At 43.2% G+C, this 19,082-nt stretch overlaps 1 protein-coding gene across 8 annotated transcripts in view; it reads right to left on the bottom strand.

Moving 5' to 3' along the window:
* The window catches only part of iffo2b (intermediate filament family orphan 2b), a 46,772-nt gene that overhangs the window by 15,178 nt on the left and 12,512 nt on the right, over positions 1-19,082 (bottom strand). For 4 of the 8 annotated variants that reach the window (XR_013194941.1, XR_013194942.1, XM_077204162.1 and 1 more), the window contains exons 2-6: positions 11,937-11,997; positions 10,349-10,444; positions 9,469-9,528; positions 7,717-7,887; positions 1,472-1,611 (exon numbers count right to left, since the gene is read on the bottom strand). Coding sequence is in view for 4 of the 8 variants with exons in the window: in XM_077204162.1 (XP_077060277.1) it covers positions 1,472-1,611; positions 7,717-7,887; positions 9,469-9,528; positions 10,349-10,444; positions 11,937-11,997 (528 nt within the window). In the remaining 4 variants the exon portion in view is untranslated. The remainder of the gene's footprint in view (positions 1-1,471; positions 1,612-7,716; positions 7,888-9,468; positions 9,529-10,348; positions 10,445-11,936; positions 11,998-19,082) is intronic. The other 4 variants (XR_013194944.1, XR_013194943.1, XM_077204163.1 and 1 more) reach the window with 1 other exon arrangement.

The following is a 19,082-nucleotide window of genomic DNA, read 5'->3' as shown; positions in this document are numbered from 1 at the left end:
AATAAGTAAAAAGAGATTGTTAGTTAATACCACTAAAAAGGCTCAAAATAGCCCCACACTAACACGGCAGCTTAATGAGGGTTCTTTACATACAAACCGAAGCACTGAGAACTTTGTACGTGTACAGACAGTTTAATAATAATATACTTTATAAAGACATTACCATCGCGGAGCCATCGTTGGGAAACAGTCTCGACCAGTTGAACCAGTAACGCTGTGCTAAGTGAGCTGAACTGTGAGATTGCAAGTCACCAAGTGATATTAACTAGCGATCTCTTTTTACTTATTATATGACCCATATACTAGCGTTATAAGCTAAACAGTTTTTAGAGATAAAACCCTTTACACTCGATTATCATGAAAACGAATCCCAGAGAACAGTCGACTCGGTACCAATGTGTTATTACACCCCAGGTTCATTTTGCGCCGGAGTTCTCCTTTAAGTTTATCAAACGACGAGAATACTTTTTGTGCGCAAAACCCCCCCAAACGCCACACAGAGAAGGAAATTATTAGTTGAAGTTATTTTGAGGGGGTTTTGCACACAAAAAGTATTCTCGTCGCTTGATAAACTTAAGATTGAGCCACTGTAGTCACTTGGACTATTTTAACAATGTCTTTAAAAACTTTTCAGGGAACAAGTTTCAATCCCTTAGAAGCCTATGGAGGAGTGATCCAGCTCTCAGATTTAATCAAAAATATTTTAAATTCGTGTTCTGAAGAACAACGGGTTGAACAACATGAAGGAGAGTAAATACTGACAGAGAATTTTCATTTTTGGGTGAACTATCCCTTTAAAACCCAGTTTGATTAACTAGAAGTTAGAGATAAGAGGTAATCCCTCTTACTTATCCAATTCAAAAAAGACTTATCTACCTTTTTATGTAACTGACTTTAAAAAGTTAGGAACAGTCCTGAAAAATAACTTTTAAGACTAGTCTCTTAGCCGTTCATGCAAGCGGCCACTGGTCTTTAAAAATCTTCTCAAGAGGTTTTATACTTTGTTCTTGGAATGTTTTTAACGTACCCATGAAAAAACTAGAAGTTTTGAACACATTGTTAGCTAGGTCTGTTGTTTTGCAATGTGACTTTAGTGTGAACAGGTGAATTTAAAGAAGCACTCCACCTGAACATCATTTGATTTCTTTAGTCATTTTAGTCATGCAAAAATCGAATTCAGCAAATAAAATGCTGTAGAAAATTGCTGCAAAAGTAGAAGAAGCTCTTAACAGGAGTAAGAATCAGATGCTCAAACAGAAACAGAGATACAAGCTTTACTTGGAACAAAAGTTGAAAACCTCATTCCCCGTTCACTGCAAATGCATGGAAAAAGAGCAACCCCCCCCCCCCCCCCCCATTGATTTTGTTCATCTGCACTTCCTATCATCACCACTCGATGGAGACAGAGTACAGCATGAAACAATCTCAATCCCGCATATCTGACTGCAGTCTGAGCAGAATCTGGACTCACAGCTGGTTGAACATGCGTTTCATCTCGTCAGTGATGTTAAAGGGGACGTCTTCCTCTGAAGTGCTGGGATCAGCATCCATCTCTGAGCTTTCCTCATCCGAGACCTGCTTCTTCTCCTTCTTTCTGCATGCAACAGCCGCCTGAGACCAAAAATATTACAGGCATATTAAAAGCCATGGACATATAGTGTGGGTTCTCTTTCATCATCTCGTGTTCGAGATCCACCTATGGGAAGGGCATCCGTACCTGACCTCTGCAGAAGCATCCAATTGCACCAAGTCTGGCTAGACAGACAGAAGCGCGCAGCCAATGCCAGGTGAGGCCACACCCCCTCACCTAAGGGCATATAACATCTGGGCGCGCTGCTATTCCTCAGTTGACATTCGCTTCTCGCGATCTCTGCATCTCACAGCTCGGTTGGATTTTTACACTGCTCACCTCGTGTCTTCAGGAGGACATATCGACCAGATCAGCCTCCGCCGGACGTGACAGTTGTTTATTTTTCAACTACTGCTGCTTTGCATTCGGAGCCGCCCACGCTCTCGCTATTTTCACCGTTTCTCCTCACGGCTGCCCGCCACGGATTTCTCCGTTTTCTTCGCTGGTATGTCACTGTCTAAGCCTGCAGCCTCTCCAGGGGATAGCATGTCACGGGCCTGCCCGGCCGCGTGTGGTGCCCTCATCGCAGCTAAGGATCTTCATCAGCTTTGCGTGGTCTGTTTGGGTCTTAAGCACGCTCGGGAAGCCCTTGAAAACCCGGAGAATTGCAGTTTCTGCCTCTTGCTGCCTAGGAAGCTGCTAAAACGCCGTCTTAAGGTGGCAGTGACACAGTGCACCGGGCTCAGCCCTTCTGACTCGGACGGGGGACACGGTGATGACGACGCGCTACCGGGGGCCTCCCGGGGCGCAACGTCTCTCGTCTGGGCTGACCAGCCCAATCCCGCCTTCCCCGAGGAGGACATCTTCGGGGACAACCTCACTCTCGTCCACGACCTGCCCGGTTCTGGCGAAGAGGAGGATGCGGCCATTCTTGGGGTTTCAGAGGACGAGGAGGCCATCCCGCCCTCTGGTGTTCCCCAGGCTACGGCCCACGCGGTTCTGCCTCAAGCCATCCTCCTGGAAGTGTGTGAGCGAGCGGCCGCTCGTCTCAACATCGAATGGCCGGCACCGCAGAGCGCCACCGACCAGGAGAGGGATATTTATGATGGGAAAGTGCTGGGACCCCCTCCCGGCCCGAGGAAACAACTCTTCCCCATCCTCCCGGCGTGCGCGAAGCACATGAGAAATTATTGGAGCGACCCGCTCGACTTCAAACACGGTCTCACGGGACTCGAGGTTAAGGACATGGCGGCGCACGGTATGGGCGAACCTCCCACCGTCGAACCTTCCATCGCCAGGCACCTTAACCCCGCTCAGGGCGGGCTGCTCGCTCCCCCCAAGCCGGTCTTGCCCAACAAGATGGACCGTTTTGCTGCCTCCGTTCACCAGGCAGCTTATAAGTCCTCGGCCGTGGCTGTCAGGGCCCTTAACGTTTCTTCGCTCCTCTCCGCCTACCAGGCGGAGATCCTTGAAGAGTTAGGGCAACAATTGGAAAAGGGAAATCCTTCTGAAACCCTGTGGAAGGAGATCCTAACGGTGAACGACCTCGTCCTCCGTAACGCTCGGCAGGCCGTCCAAGCTTGCGGGCGCTCCATGGCGCTTTCCGTGGTCGGAGAGCGCGCGCTCTGGCTGAACCTGTCGGGACTCCCTGACAGTGAGAAACGGCGCATCGCGGGCGCGCCGGTGGAGCCCGGCCGGGCTCTCTTCGGCCCCGCCGTCGCACTGATGCAACAACGGTGTGACGATAAGAGAAAGGAGGATGAGGCCTTCAAACTTTGCCTTCCTAGGAAGTCAGTCCCACGCCAGGCGCCCCCTGTGCGTTTGCCTAACCCACCGGCCACGGGACGACAGTTTCATCAGGGCAGAGAAAAGCCCCGCAACAAACCACCCCCTCGGCAACATAACCCAGCACCTACACACAAGCACTGGGGTAAGCCCGCTCCCGCCGCGGCCGCGGCCGGGAGACCTGCGAATTCCAACCCCACCGACTCGAAACGCAAGCGGCCTGCCTGATGTTCAGCCGATGGGGGCTTCGAGTCCATGTTCACGGGCCGCAAGCCCTTCGGACTCCCCTCCTCTTCTAGGACCCCCGTCCAAAAAACCCAGGGGGTCCCGCGGATGGGTCAGCTCTCCGTGTGTAAACGAGACTGCCCAGCTCGTGTGTTCGAGAGATGTGTGTTTTCCCCCCACGTTCAGGGGGCCCTTTGTAAGGGAAAGTTTAAGCTCAGTGACACCACACTGCCCACACTCTGTTCCCCTCACTCTCTCAATAAAGGCTTCGGCCCCAGTGTTTGCCCAACACAAAACACAAAAAAATACGAATCAAATGAATTCGTTTCGGCGGGAAAACCTCTCTCCGCAGAGAGAATTCATCTCACTGCAGAGAGAGGAAATCCCTCCGAACCCCTGCATGTCGCCTCTAGTGTACCCACTAGATGGCGCCATTGCATCACAAATAAACCTGTCGGTCTCACACAGCTCCGCTCTGGCCCGAGCGGGAGCTCTCGCGAGTCACGAAGCGGCTTGGCGAACCGTTTCAGCTCCCGAGTGGGTGATGCGTACAGTAATGCAGGGTTACAGATTGCAATTCGCAGTAAAACCCCCGCATTTCAACGGCATTCTCTTTTCTCACACGGAAGAGAACGCCTCTCACATTCTGAAAGAGGAAATTTCATCTCTCTTAAACAAGGGAGCGATTCAGGTGGTACCTCCCAATCTGATGAACCAGGGTTTTTATTCCCGTTATTTTCTGGTCCCGAAAAAAGGCGGCTCTCTCCGCCCTATCTTGGACCTTCGAGTGTTGAACAAACATTTGAGGAAATACAATTTCAGAATGCTGACACAAGGCGCACTCGCCCGTGCCATAAAACAGAACGACTGGTTCACATCAGTCGATCTGAAAGATGCTTTCTTTCACATAAGCATCTATCCTCCGCACAGGAAGTTTCTTCGTTTCGCCTACCAGGGCATATGTTACGAATTCACAGTTCTTCCGTTTGGACTCAGTTTGAGTCCCCGGTCTTTCTGTCTGTGCGCGGAGGCGGGCTTAGCACCTCTGAGAATATCAGGTCTGAGAATCCTGACTTATATAGACGATTGGCTCATCATAGCCGAATCAAAGGAGAAGGTGTTGCAGGACACCGACCGTGTGCTCGCGCACATCACATCGCTCGGGTTTCAAGTGAATGTGAGCAAGAGCAATTTCACGCCCAGTCAGAATGTCATTTTCTTGGGCTTGGAGTTGAATTCGGTCTCCATGCGAGCGCGCCTCTCTCAAGAGCGCGTTCGCTCTCTGATGAACTGTCTGACGCAGTTCAGAGAAGGGGCGAAAGTGCAATATCGCACATGTCTCAGGCTACAGGGTCTCATGGCTTCATCCACCCAAGTTGTGCCATTGGGACTTCTGAGGATGAGGGCGTTCATGAAATGGGTCTTGTCACTACATTTCAGCCCGATTCGCGACCTTTGCCGCTCGGTAACAGTGACACGCGCCTGCTCGGCGACCTTGCGCCACTGGGAGAGCGAGAACTTTTACGCACGGGGAACCCCTCTGGGGGCGGTTACGATGCGGAAAGTTGTGACGACAGATGCGTCCTTGACAGGCTGGGGTGCCACCCAGGAGGGCAGAACGGTGAACGGTCTGTGGCCAAACAGACTACGTTCAGCGCACATAAACTATTTAGAGCTTTTAACCATTTGGAAAGCTCTGAATCATTTTCTGCCTCGCCTGCAGGGACATCACGTTCTAGTACGGTGCGACAATACCACGGCTGTGGCTTATATCAACCGTCAGGGCGGCATGCGCTCGTCGAAACTCCACGCTCTAGCTTACAAGCTTTTGGTGTGGAGCAGACGGGTTTTCCTGTCGTTACGCGCAACTCACGTTCCGGGCATTCTGAACAGAGGTGCGGATCTGCTATCAAGGGGAAACCCAATCTACGGAGATTGGCGTCTTCACCCTCAGATAGTGGAAATGCTATGGATGAGATTCGGACGGGCGAGCGTAGATCTATTCGCCTCGCGCGAAAACTACCATTGTCCTATGTTCTTCTCTCTAAGGGACATGGACGCGCCCCTCGGGGTAGACGCACTGGCCCACCCATGGCCCAGAGTGCTCCTGTATGCTTTTCCTCCCCTGTGCCTGATAATTCCCTCATTGGCCAGGGTGAGAGAGCAGGGCCTGTCTCTCATTCTGATAGCACCCAGGTGGCCCAAGGCACCATGGCTGGCGGAGATAATTCCTCTGTTATACGCCGAGCCGTGGCGCCTTCCCGTTCGCACGGATCTATTGTCCCAAGCCAACGGGGAGATTTACCACCCCCACCCGGACAGGGTGGCTCTCTGGGCCTGGCCCGTGAGAGGACGAACCTGAACGCACTTGGGCTTTCGCCGCGTGTGGTCGCCACTATTCAGAATGCCAGGGCCGTCTCTACACGGTCCTTATATGGCTGTAAGTGGCACGTGTTCGAAGGGTGGTGCGATGGGAGCGGTCTCACATCTTATCAGTGCTCAGTTCCTGATATTTTGTGTTTCCTTCAGGACCTCATGGAAAAAGGGAGGTCTTTTTCCACCATTAAGGTCTATTTGGCTGCGATTTCAGCCTGTCATGTGGGTTTTGAGGGCTCTACTGTCGGGCAGCACCCTCTAATCCGCAGATTCATGAAGGGTGCACGCCGCTCGTTGCCAGTCATCAGGAGAACTGTTCCGGAATGGGACCTCTCCATGGTGCTGGAAGCACTGTCTCAACATCCTTTTGAGCCCCTGGGGAGTATTTCCCTTAAGCTGCTGTCCTTCAAGACAGCTTTGCTCTTGGCCTTGGCATCTGCCAAACGTGTCAGTGAGCTACATGCACTCTCGGTTCACCCCTCGTGCACTAAGTTCTCCCTCAGTGGAGATAAGGTTTCCCTTAAGCCTAACCCGGCCTTCATGCCGAAGTGCTTCCCTGCGTTCACTTCGGAGGTGTTGGAGCTGTCCGCTTTTCACCCTCCACCTTTTACCTCTCTGGAGGATCAGAGGCTGAATGCTCTGTGTCCAGTCCGTGCTTTACAGGCTTATATGACCAGGACCAGCGCTTTCCGGAAGAGCGACCAGCTCTTTGTTTCATGGGCCCCTCCGCACAGAGGGAGTCCCATATCGAAGCAACGCCTCTCACATTGGGTTGTGGGCGCTATAACTATGGCTTATGAAGCAAAGGGAGTGCAGCCCCCAAGGGGCATCAGAGCTCATTCCACAAGGGGCTTAGCCGCCTCTTGGGCTTTGTTTAGGGGAGTGTCACTGCAGGACATCTGCTCCGCTGCCAGTTGGGCTTCTCCTCATACCTTTGTGCGTTACTACCGGCTGGATGTCACCAGAACCTCGGTAGCACATTCGGTTTTAGGGGTTGGGTCTTCTTAGCTCTTCCCTGTACCCTGTTGAAACCAATAAGAGTGAATGGCCCGGCTGGTCATGTTCATTCTTGCCACCAAACATTTACTTCCCGTTATGGGTTTAGTTTATGTGCCTTGGTGGGTTGGGGGTACTTTCATGTATGTGTCTCATGCATGCTTCATGTCCTGCGTGTCCACAGCAGTCGGTGTGGCGTCACCTTTGCAGGTTCATGATTAATGGACGTGTCAGGCACCGCCTCCCCGGGGTGACCGTCTTTCTCTGGCTTTCAGAACCTCACTGTGAGTGTATTGGGCAATCGGGGAGCTGTCCATGTCTCTCCCATAGGTGGATCTCGAACACGAGATGATGAAAGAGAACAATAGGTTACTATCGTAACCCCGGTTCTCTGAAACATCGAGTGGAGAGATCCACCAGCTTTGCCCCGCTTGCTGCACGAGAAGCGAATATACTTACTGAGGAATAGCAGCGCGCCCAGATGTTATATGCCCTTAGGTGAGGGGGTGTGGCCTCACCTGGCATTGGCTGCGCGCTTCTGTCTGTCTAGCCAGACTTGGTGCAATTGGATGCTTCTGCAGAGGTCAGGTACGGATGCCCTTCCCATAGGTGGATCTCTCCACTCGATGTTTCAGAGAACCGGGGTTACGATAGTAACCTATTGTTTGGCAGCAATGCAGTATGACAACCTTGTGTGTGCACTGCAGTGAAGATCCTTCCTCAGCAGTTTTCCTCTGCGATCTGTGTGTGTGTGTGTTACCCACCCTGTCTGCTGGTGCTCTGGAAGGACTGATGTTGAACATCTTGGACATGTCCTCTGAGTTCCTCTGCTGAGCCACGTCACACAGTTTGGCCGTGATGTCGATTCTCCTGCAGATGTCCATGTCCACCTTCATGGCTTTCTCCTGAATCTTGGAGTCGAGGTCGGACATTTGCTAAACAAAGATTCAAGACGTGTTAGAAAATAAGAAAACTATTGGTGTACAAACAATTATGATGCTGGAGAAACAAGAATGACATTTGCAATGCCATTAGATTTGTGCTTAGTCACAATGTATCTCCAAACAATTGCCTATAAATGTCTGTAGCTTTAAAAAAGCAATCGTCGTTTTATTCTCACTCCCATGCCTCTATATTTACACATAGGCCACTTGCACACTGCAAAGTTTTGCCATGTTGACATGGGCTAAATACAGTCAGTATTTGATTTGACAGCCGCATTTATTAACAGGTGTGACACTCCAGTTGTCCATATAGTGAACCACATTCTGCATGTGTGAACAAGTAAAGAGATAGTTCATCCAAAAATGAAAATGTTTTCACTACTTACCCTCAAAGAGAACACAAAAGAAGATATTTTAAAGAATCTTGGTAATCAGACAGTTGACGGCACCCATTCAATTCACTTTCATAATTAGAAAAAAAATTCTATGGAAATCAATGTGTGCCGTCAACTGTTTGATTACCAACTTTCTTTAAAATATCTTTTTTGTTCAACAGAAGAAAGAAACTCATACGGGTTTGGAACAACATGAGGGTGAGTAAATGATGGGTGAACTATCCCTTCAGAAAATAAATACACTTCCGTTGTAACCATAAATTACATTATTTAATTATTAAAGATGGTCCAATCGATGAGCAAATTAGTTCAAATTTATAATTTGTATAATTTGTACTTATTTATTTTAAAAATAAATGTTAATATTAGGCTGTTATTTTTTAAGAAAAATATATTTTAAAAAAAGAAATGTTTAAAATAAAAATATATTTTATTACCTTTACAAAAAAATAAATGAATAAATATCTTTTTTTTTTAAATAAAGACTAAACATATCTATTTCAAAATTTATTCAAATAAATTACATACAAAATAATAACATTATAATGCCAAAATAAATAACAAAATACACATTGCATTAAGAACTGATTGTTCAGTTTGATTCTCTACTACACACTGCATTCATGAAATCTCTTTTTTCGGGAGTGAATCGGGTTGGAAAATGCAGTTGTCGCATATAAATAACTGAACTGAGAGCAAAAGGAACAGTATTCATTGATAATCATATTTAGCTGCAGGTGAATAAGCTGATTCAAACCAAGAAACTCATTCTCTTAAAAACACACTATGCCACAGGATCACTTCAAATCACTGTCATCTCATGCTGAATGTAAATTACATCAGTCATAAATCAATGTCATTGCACATAGATGCTAAGACCAACAAGTTAGTCTTGTGGTGAATCCACAGGCACGCAACAAACTGCAGCAGTTCATTTCACCTAAAGGCCTCATGGGAAACAATTGCTCTGACTCATTTATTGTGTATTAGAAGAGGAAAAGGCAAAGCACCAAACCGCAGATGGTGAACTAATGCTATTTAGACATCCGTCTCTCTGTGTGTGGTTTGTTCATTAAAAACACAACACACAGAGTGCAAGAAACAGATGCAAATGAAACGAGTCAAAGCAATTGTTTTCCTTTATTAAACACAGATCATGTCTTGCATTCTCTCTTACTTTCAGGTCCAGGATTTTCCTCCGGTTCTCTACGGCTCTAGTGCGGCATCGCCCGCCAGCCTTTATAATAAATACAGATTTCAGTTCAGTTTTTATTGCGCCAAATCTATTTCTAATATTTACGGGCACACGGTGACACTCGTGTGAATGACTAGCTGACAGAAGAGGCAATCCGAGAGCGAAGTTTAACCCGTTAACCCGTAAATCCAGGATAAACGGTTTATTCATTCCTCACCATCCAGATCAGCTGGTATAAACTGAAGGTGTGTATATGTTTGACACTTAAACAATGACAATGTGTGGGCATGTGTGTGTTTGTCTGCCGCAGGGGGAAAGAGCCAAATAAAGCAGAGTGTGTTTCTGTTTCTCTGCTGTCATGAAACAGAAATCGTGGAAAACAACCAGTCACTGGGTTAACTTCGGAATTAAACTAATAAAGACCTGATTGAGATTCTTATCAAACGTAGTGAAAACAACATCCACATGAAATATTCATATTTATTTGGACTGCAAACAGGGATCTGATGATGTGATAAAACAAAATAATTACACTGAACTTTGTGAAACTTAAAATGATTTAAAAAATGTTCCAAGAATATTTTGCTAACATTCCCATTAAGGTATAAAAAAATAAGTTTTTTTTCCTCCACTTTTTTTCCAAATGCTCTGAAAGTTATAAACGTTGTTTTGAATTATTATTATATATATATATTTTAAATCTTGTTCTTGTTTTCTGAAACATTTAAAAAAAAAATTAAACTGAAACATATCATACAAAACATTCCATCTGATGTTTTGAGAACATTATTAAACGAACGTTACTGGAAGAACGTTTGTTTATAACCTTACCAGAAGATACTTTCTGTGTGTAAATACTCACATCGCTCATGAGGCTCTTGAAGACCACCAGTTCAGCTTTCAGTCTTTCAACCTTCTCGCTCAACTCGTCCTGAACGGCTTCAGACTCGCTTACGTTCTGAACACACACAGACAAAAGCAAAGCAACATAAGAAAACATTAAACAGCTTGTGTGTGATGACAGTTCGCTCTGGGTTTAGCTTTAGCTCGTTAGTTTGGTCTAGTTAGCCGCTTCTACATACTGTGACAAAATTCATCTCCATTGACAAAGATTAAAAGCATTAAAACCAATTTTTTATTTGATCAAAAATACAGTAGCAACAGAAATATTGTGTAATATTATTACAATTTAAAATAACTTTAATTTTCTGAATATATATTAAAATGTAATTTATTCCTGTGATCAAAGCAGAATTTTCAGCATCATTACTCCAGTCTTCAGTGTCACATGATCCTTCAGAAATCAGTATAATATGATGATTTCCTGCTCAAGAAACATTTTTGATTATTATCAATATTGAAAACAGTTGCTGCTTAATCCTTTTGTGGAAACAATGAAACATGGATTCTTTGATGAACCGAAAGTTCAACATCATTCATTTGAAAAAATTTAATAAAATAATTTGTCACATTTGAAGTTCAATTAAATTAATAAAATAGACATGTTTTTGTTATTAGATAGCTTACAACAGGCATTCACATCACTTTATTAATCAAGCTTACAGATGTTCATGTTAAACGGCCTGAAGCACAATCACCCCAGCTTGAACACAACACACACTCTCCAGTCTAATGAAATCCCCACCGAGGCTGAAGGTTGGAGAGGAAATCCATACGGCTCAGGGCAGAACTGGAAAAACTGGGCATGTTTGGGCTCTCCGGGGATGTTTCTCTCCTCTGCGCTTTTGCTGACCCATAATCCAATACAAACAGATGCAGCCATTTATTGATTTTCCCGCTGCTTCAGCAGAAGACGGATCTCACACCTGCAGTGTGATTCTGGGGAATATGGGGCGTTTGAGACATGGGATGCAGCACTGCTGTTGATGTGGCGGTCCAGTAGAAACGGGTCAGTTCTGATGTCATGTTTAAACACAGACACGCTTAAATGCATCCTGACCCAGATTGTCACACACACACACACTAGGTTAAAGCTACATCCGTACTTCCTACATTCGTTTGGAAGTAACTTGCACAACACTGCTAATAGGGCTATAAAATCATGTTAAAGACATTTTTAAAAATAAAGGGGGGTTTCACAGTGATGCTATAGAAGAACCATTTTTGGTTCCCCACAGAACCTTTCAGTCAACAGTTCATAAAATAACCATTTTCTTTTTTTAAATTTTCCCACTTAAGAACCTTTTGTGGAATGGAAAGACTTCCTTGATGTTAAAGGTTTTTTATGGAACCGTTGATGCTAGTAAAGAACCTTTATTTTTATGTCTCCCTGTATAATGCCAGTATGTTAACCTGCATCATGATATCTGGATGTGTGCACTCATGCAAGATTTCAGGGTCGTAAAGTGACACACACACGTCATATAACGGCAAATGTAATTAGTATCACAGCGAGAGCGTCTGGACGACTCCAGCACAGGTGATCTCACCTCCTGCAGCGTCTCCACCATCGACTCCATCTGTTCTCTTCTCGACAGCTCCTCTTCCCATCTGCAACACACAGACACACCTTTGATGAGTATAACAGGGCTGGACGGTATGAATCAAATCTTATATCACACTTTGAGTCATTTTATATCATGGTAACGGTGTGCATATCAATACCATTATTTTATATTATGACAACTTTCCTGTTGTGGCAAGTCTGGCAACAATGTCAAAGCCTCATTTTGTTTTAATGGAGCTTAATGGGCTCAAACCATAAGATCAGATAATTCATAACAAATAAAAATGTCTGACATCAGTGCAAAAACAGATTCAATTTATGTAATGCTTGCAGTACAAAAAAGTCTTGATTTTGTTTTTGGGCTCTACTTGAACAGGTTTTCAAGCTTGAATGTTCAAAAACACATTATTTTCCTCATTTTCTCCATTGTTGCAGCTCCTCTTTTCCCAGTCTGTCAGCAATGCTCTATTTAGTTCCTGTCTCGATGAAGCCCCTCCTTCTGAAAAGCACACTGTGCTCTGATTGGTCGGCTGGAGCAGTGTGTTGTGATTGGTCAAGCGCTTCGAGTGTGTTTGGGAAATGTCCCGCCCCTTACCATAACCACTAGTTTAACACACTACTGACTAACTCAACAAGGCCCCGCCCCTTTATTCTGCGTATTAATTATTTAAATTAGGAATATTGTGACGTGTTTGTTCCCGGAAGAAACTCAAGACTGCAACTTTCAGGGAGTTCAGAAACACTGACACTGATATAGAGAATAACTCCCACTGAATGTGCCTCCAGAGGGTAAAATGGCAATGGCAATATATCTAAACCTGTGACAACATCAATTATCAGTTTGCTTCATGTTACAGTTACATTTTCCAATGCTTTTAACCAAAGCGATTTACAACAGGGAAATATAAGTCATTCAAAGTCACAGAGCTAGTAATATTCATAGTTTACAATGCCAGTTTTATTAGAAAGCTAGATTAGATCTTATACAACACGCTTTAAAGTCTTGACTTGGTTGGATCCCGTTTGTGTTTTTCCAATAATGCAAGTTGCATTCAAGTGTGATAACATAAAGCAGTCCTGCCCAGTGATAGCCATTCATTCTCTGATCATAAACACAGGTGCTCATCATCTCCATTTCAGTGTGATTGATCCTTCAGGTCAGGAATCCTCCAGTAAACCCCTCGACCCGGGTCTGCTGGCGTCTATGGTCTGTGCGCCCACCCCTGGGGTCTGGGACGGGCTGCTCTGTAACCCAATACTGACAGTGGAAAACCAGCACAAACTGACCCGAAGGGCGGATGTATGTGAGTCATTATAGATTTTAAACTTATTCATGTTACAGATGATCACTGAAACACTGAAAACATTAACTGGATGCCATTAGAAATACATCTAGTTTAGTCATGAGGGCGCAGGCTGATCGTCCTTTACATGCAATCTGTTAACAATCACATGATTACCACATGGCACAAGCTGATTGGCCTCGGCTGATCCTGCAGCCAATGAGATTGCTTGCTTAATATTTGAATAGTCTGGTTCAGTGTTTACTGTTAGCTAGTCCTGCAGTGTGTTCCTCTGAAACTCCCCACCTCCCCAGCTCCACCTGCCTAAATCTGCTACGGGATTTATGCATGTCTATTTATGATCTTACATGCTCACAGAAAACCTGTCTGTTAGCAGTAGCAAGTCCAAGACCACATAAATTAACAACACAACATATTCAGTAACATGCTAAAACTATTCTGAGACTTGTCATGATTGATATTAATATATAATATTTAATATATCTTAAAGACATTTAATTCAGCAAGGATGCATTGAACTGATCAAAAAGTTTAAATTTATCAAAAATTTATTTATTTCTATTCATCAAAGAATACTGAAAAATATATATAATGGTTTCCACAAAAATATGAAGCTGATTTCAACAAAGATAATGAATGTTTCTTGAGCAGAAAATCATAATATTAGAATGATTTCTGAAGGATCGTGTGACACTGAAGACTGGAGTAATGATGCTGAAAATTCAGCTTTGATCACAGGAATAGATTAGTTTAATATATATTTTAATATTTTAAATTGTAATTATATTTCACAGTATTACTGTTTTTACTGTATGTTTGGTCAAATAAATGCAGCAAAAGAGACTTCTTTCAAATTCACTAAAGAAATCATACCGCCCCAAACTTTTGATCTGTAATATAAATACATATATATGAATATATATGCTAATAATTGTGTAACAAGGATTATTAATAATATTGATAATATTAACAATACATATATTTGGTTTTGCATAGAGATTTAGATGCTTGTTTAAAGTATACAATAAAACATGACATTATTTCATTATGTGGTCCCTGTTTGCTTTATAGGATCCTGTAAAGTAAATTAAAACCAGGAGACAAGAAACTACAACCCAGAGAACAGCTTCTGAAGCACTAAAAGCATTACTTACTTACATGCATTTTCTGCTCACAGAACTGCAAATTATGATTGACAGCTGTGAAAAGGCAGTTAATCAAACTTGTAAACAGAATGTAGAAGGACTTTGCACGCCAGAGGGCTTCTATCGGCAAGGAATCAAATCATTTCTGAGGCTCACTCCCTGTTGCTACAGCAACGCTTGAGATCACCATGAAAATACAGCATTGAGCCTTGATCACATTCACTTGGTTACTACGGGGAAGTAAACAGTTCACTTCCCTCCTCATGAATGTGACGCTGGAGTGCAGCTGAATGAGACACACGTCTATAAAGGACACAGACACATGTGATGTCAGCATACTAATTAGGGCACTTGATAATCTCAAGTGACTGAACTGGAAACTGCTCCATAGACACACACACACATGCTCTCGAACGCACATAAAACACAAAGAAAGACACTTCAGCTAAACACTCGCCTTCCCAAAACATACACTGTCGACCTTTGCTTTAGTGTTGCCACAGAAACCGTGGGAGAAAACACACACTTTAAACCAAGGACACCTCCTGAAGATGGGCAAAACACAAGTTGTTTGTCTCCTAAAAAGTTCACACACATTCACTGCTGCAAACTACAAACACTGAACAATTATTTACAATGGCATTCAAAAGTTTGACTAAAAAGATTTTTTAGATGCATTAAAATAATATGAATTTAATTATCTATCTATCTATCTATCTATCTATCTATCTATCTATCTATCTATCTATCTATCTATCTATCTATCTATCTATCTATCTATCTATCTATCTATCTATCTATCTATCTATCTATCTATCTGACCCAATAACCTGCTAACCTTTCCGTTGAGTAAGATATTTGATCTCCCGCTGGTCACTGTATTTTCTCTCTCTCTCTCTCTCTCTCTCTCTGTGTCTGTGTGTGTGTGTGTGTGTGTGTGTGTGTGTGTGTGTGTGTGTGTGTGTGTGTGTGTGTGTGTGTGTGTGTGTGTGTGTGTGTGTGTGTGTGTGTGTGTGTGTGTCTGATTGGAGCATGGGAGACTATGGCTGGACTGATGGTGATCGAACGCTGTTCCTAAAGTGCTGGTGTGTGAATCACGCTGGTGCAGAGCTCTGCAGGTCTCTGGAGTTCATCATCCGCATCAGCCAATCACAGCACAGCACAGCGCATCACTTCCTGCTGGAGGCAGGGTGGCGTCACCACTGATACAGAGGACAGAAGGACACAATCTGATCACAATGGACAGTCTGGACCCTTCACAGGGTAAAGAGAGTCTTACTGTCATTAGAATATATAAGTAATCTCATGAATATTTCAACAATATATACACTATATCAGTGGTTCTCAACTCCAGTCCTCGGGACCCGCTGCTCTGCACATTTTGTATGTCTCTGTTATCTCAGTTCACACTCAGTTCAGATCATAGAGTCTCTCCTAACGAGCTGGTGATCTGAATCAGGTGTGTTACATAAGGAGACATACAAAATGTGCAGAGCAGTGGGTCCCGAGGACTGGAGTTGAGAACCACTGCACTATATGATGAGATATTAAAGCATCCACTATAAGATGCATGCATTTTTCACTGAGATATTGGATATGTATTAATATCAGTGCACATTCATGCAAAGCTTTATTTTCCCCATTGACAGAAACTGCAGTGTTGCAGCAGCAAAAACAGTCTGCCATCAGGTTCAAGATATGACTCATGATATGAGGTATTTGATCTTCAAAATTAGTTTTGTGATTTTTAGTCCATGTCTGTTGACTTTAAAGTCATCTATATGAAAATACATTTAACTAAATTAACTATCAGCTGATATATATTAAATGATATATAAATAATTTTATTCAGCAAGGACACATTAAATTGATAAAAAGTGACAGTAAAGACATTTAATGTCACAAAAGATTTCTATTTCAAATAAATGCTGTTCTTTAAACTTTCTATTCATCATAAAGTCCAGATTTTTTTTAATGATTTCTGAAGACTGGAGTAATGATGCTGATCACATTAATATATTACATTTTAAAATAAATTACGATAGAAAACAGTTATTTTGAATTGTAATAATATTTCACAATATTACTGTTTTACTTTATTTTTGATCAAATAATTGCATCCGTGGTGAGAAAAAGAGACTTCTTTCAAAACATTTCTTTCAAACAAATCTTACAGACCCCAAACTTTTGATTGGTAGTGTACATTTAAAATGTGCCGTCTTTAAAGGTGCATTGTGTAATATTTCTGAGGATCTATTGACAGAAATGCAATATAAGATCCATAACTATGCTTTCAGTGTTGTATAAAGACCTTGCATAATGAACCGTTATGTTTTTATTACCTTAGAATGAGACATTTATACCTCCATAACCGCAGGCTCCCCCTTCTATGGAGGTCGACGACATATTGTGTGGTCATGTTTCTAGCGTAGCCGACAGCGAACACACAGCGCTACAGAGCGCGTTTCCTCACTACCTTGAAAAATAAGTTTTCAGTGGTGTATAAAGACCTTACTTAATGAACCGTTATATTTGTATTACCTTAGAATGAGCAGTTTCTGTCTACACACACCGCGGGTTCCCTTACATTGAAATGCACTGACATGTTTCTACAGTGGCCCTAAACGGACAAACGCGTTTCGTTACTATGTTGCTCTACGTGCAAGGAAGCAAGCTTAGTTCAGCGAATAAAACACTGACACAATGATGAACAAGTAACAATAATATTCACAATAACATATAGTTTTACGGAATAATTAAGTAAACATAATTTCTTATTTTATCCTTGTAAAGAAACCTCATTGCTGAACTGCTACTCTCTGCTGTCTCAGACGATGACATATTCTCCTGTCGGCCACCGTAACTTTTGTTGGTTGCAATTCGTAACCTCACCACTAGATGCCGCTAAAAATCACACACTGCACCTTTAACGTCTAATCACGGACCCAAAAGAGTGATCATCTGCCACTCAGGGGCGTGTACAAATGCTTGTCCTGAAATGCACATGTCCCGCCCCTGATGACCAACAGCAGCAAGTAGCAAATTATGTTTTTTCCAGGCGTTTATATAAACGAAAAGTTTATCTCAACATAAAGGAGCGACAATCAGCCAGCGTCTATAACACAATGGTTATTCACTTTCACTTCACATAAACCCACAATTATATCTAGAGCAACTAGGAATGATTTGAATCCAGTCAACACTGAACCTAATCTCATCTGGACAGAGTCAGACAGGAATAACAGCAATAAGAGAAGTAGTTCATCCCAAACAAACCCCATAAGGACAGCTGGACCGGTGACTGGCTAATATAGGCCTTACAAGGACAGATGGCAACAGATGAGAAACCTTGTGTGACAAATTCATCGCAGACATCTGGCTGCTGACCGCATGCCTTATGAATGAGTCCCATCATGCACTGCACACATGATTCAGTGTCACAAAAACACCTCAGTTAATCTCATCGCTGTTCGAACATCATCAGTTACTGACTGATGACCTAGTTGGGGAATACAAGTAGTACACAAATGAAGGAAACTTCAAATAGGTTGTAAATGTGAATGTTGTCAGAGCCAAAACCAGCCAGAACATAAAACTCATGAAGACAGACTCATGTGACCGAACGTTTCCCATCATTCTCTACAGGAGCTCAAGAATGATAAAATGCACAAATAAAGCATGATACTGCATCTTTTGGTCTTTTTGTGTTGCATTAGCTCTAAAAAGCTTCTTGTCTTTGTTGGGAAGTGAAAATAGAGGGGAAAATATGCATGGCCAAACTTATAAATACTAACATCCCAGGAGGACTGACCACTTCCAGAGGGATATGTTAATATCTTGTATATGAGAGGGAAAATGTTTACGGCCAGCTGTTTGCATACAGTAATGAAGATCTTCTGGCTATAAAAGTCATTTGTTATGGCTGTTATATCTCTGCTGTTTATTCTATACCCCTGGAAACATCTTGGATGTGAGCACATCGCGTGCAGCTTAAATGCTTAAAGGACTGCAACCGGTTCCCTGACATTTTTTTTTTTCGGTGACAATTTATTCTACTTTTCTTAATCTATTCAAAGGTGTGTTGGCCAGTGATTCATCTTCGCTGAAATACTGCGGCATGTGCAGAAAAAAAATGCAGCAAATGCAGGAAATCAGCGATTTGTTTGTTTGAAGAGTTTATGAGTCTATGATTAACCTGAGATCCTCAGGAGAGAAGGAACACATCTTTCTGTGCTCATTCAGTGTGTGTGTGTGTGTGTGAGCGGACAGCAGCCTGACCATAATCAAACTCATAAATCACACGCATGCACACACACACACACACACACACACACACACACACACACACACACACACACACACACACACACACACACACACACACACACACACCGTGATTTATCACTAATACTCTTTCCCTGGCACGTTCATTGGGCCTTTCGTTTACAGTCTGCAACATCTTCTTCACGATGTGAGTTTATTGCATGTCGTGAGCAGATTTTTCCTCCAGAAGAGACTGAGAGTGAATCTATCTCACATTTAGGGCTCCATTAAATCCTTTTTATTTTTTTCGAAATTCATTCGGAACATTCAAACACAATTTTCTGGATTCCATTTAAAACGTTAATCTAAAATTTGTAATTTAAAAGGATGTTTAATCAATTTAATTATTTAAACTGC

The sequence above is a fragment of the Siphateles boraxobius genome, unplaced genomic scaffold (genome assembly GCF_051911475.1).
Source record: "Siphateles boraxobius isolate OS27281-9 unplaced genomic scaffold, OSU_SipBor_1 5, whole genome shotgun sequence".
Lineage (NCBI taxonomy): Eukaryota > Metazoa > Chordata > Actinopteri > Cypriniformes > Leuciscidae > Siphateles > Siphateles boraxobius.
This window is presented reverse-complemented; position numbering and strand designations above follow the sequence as displayed.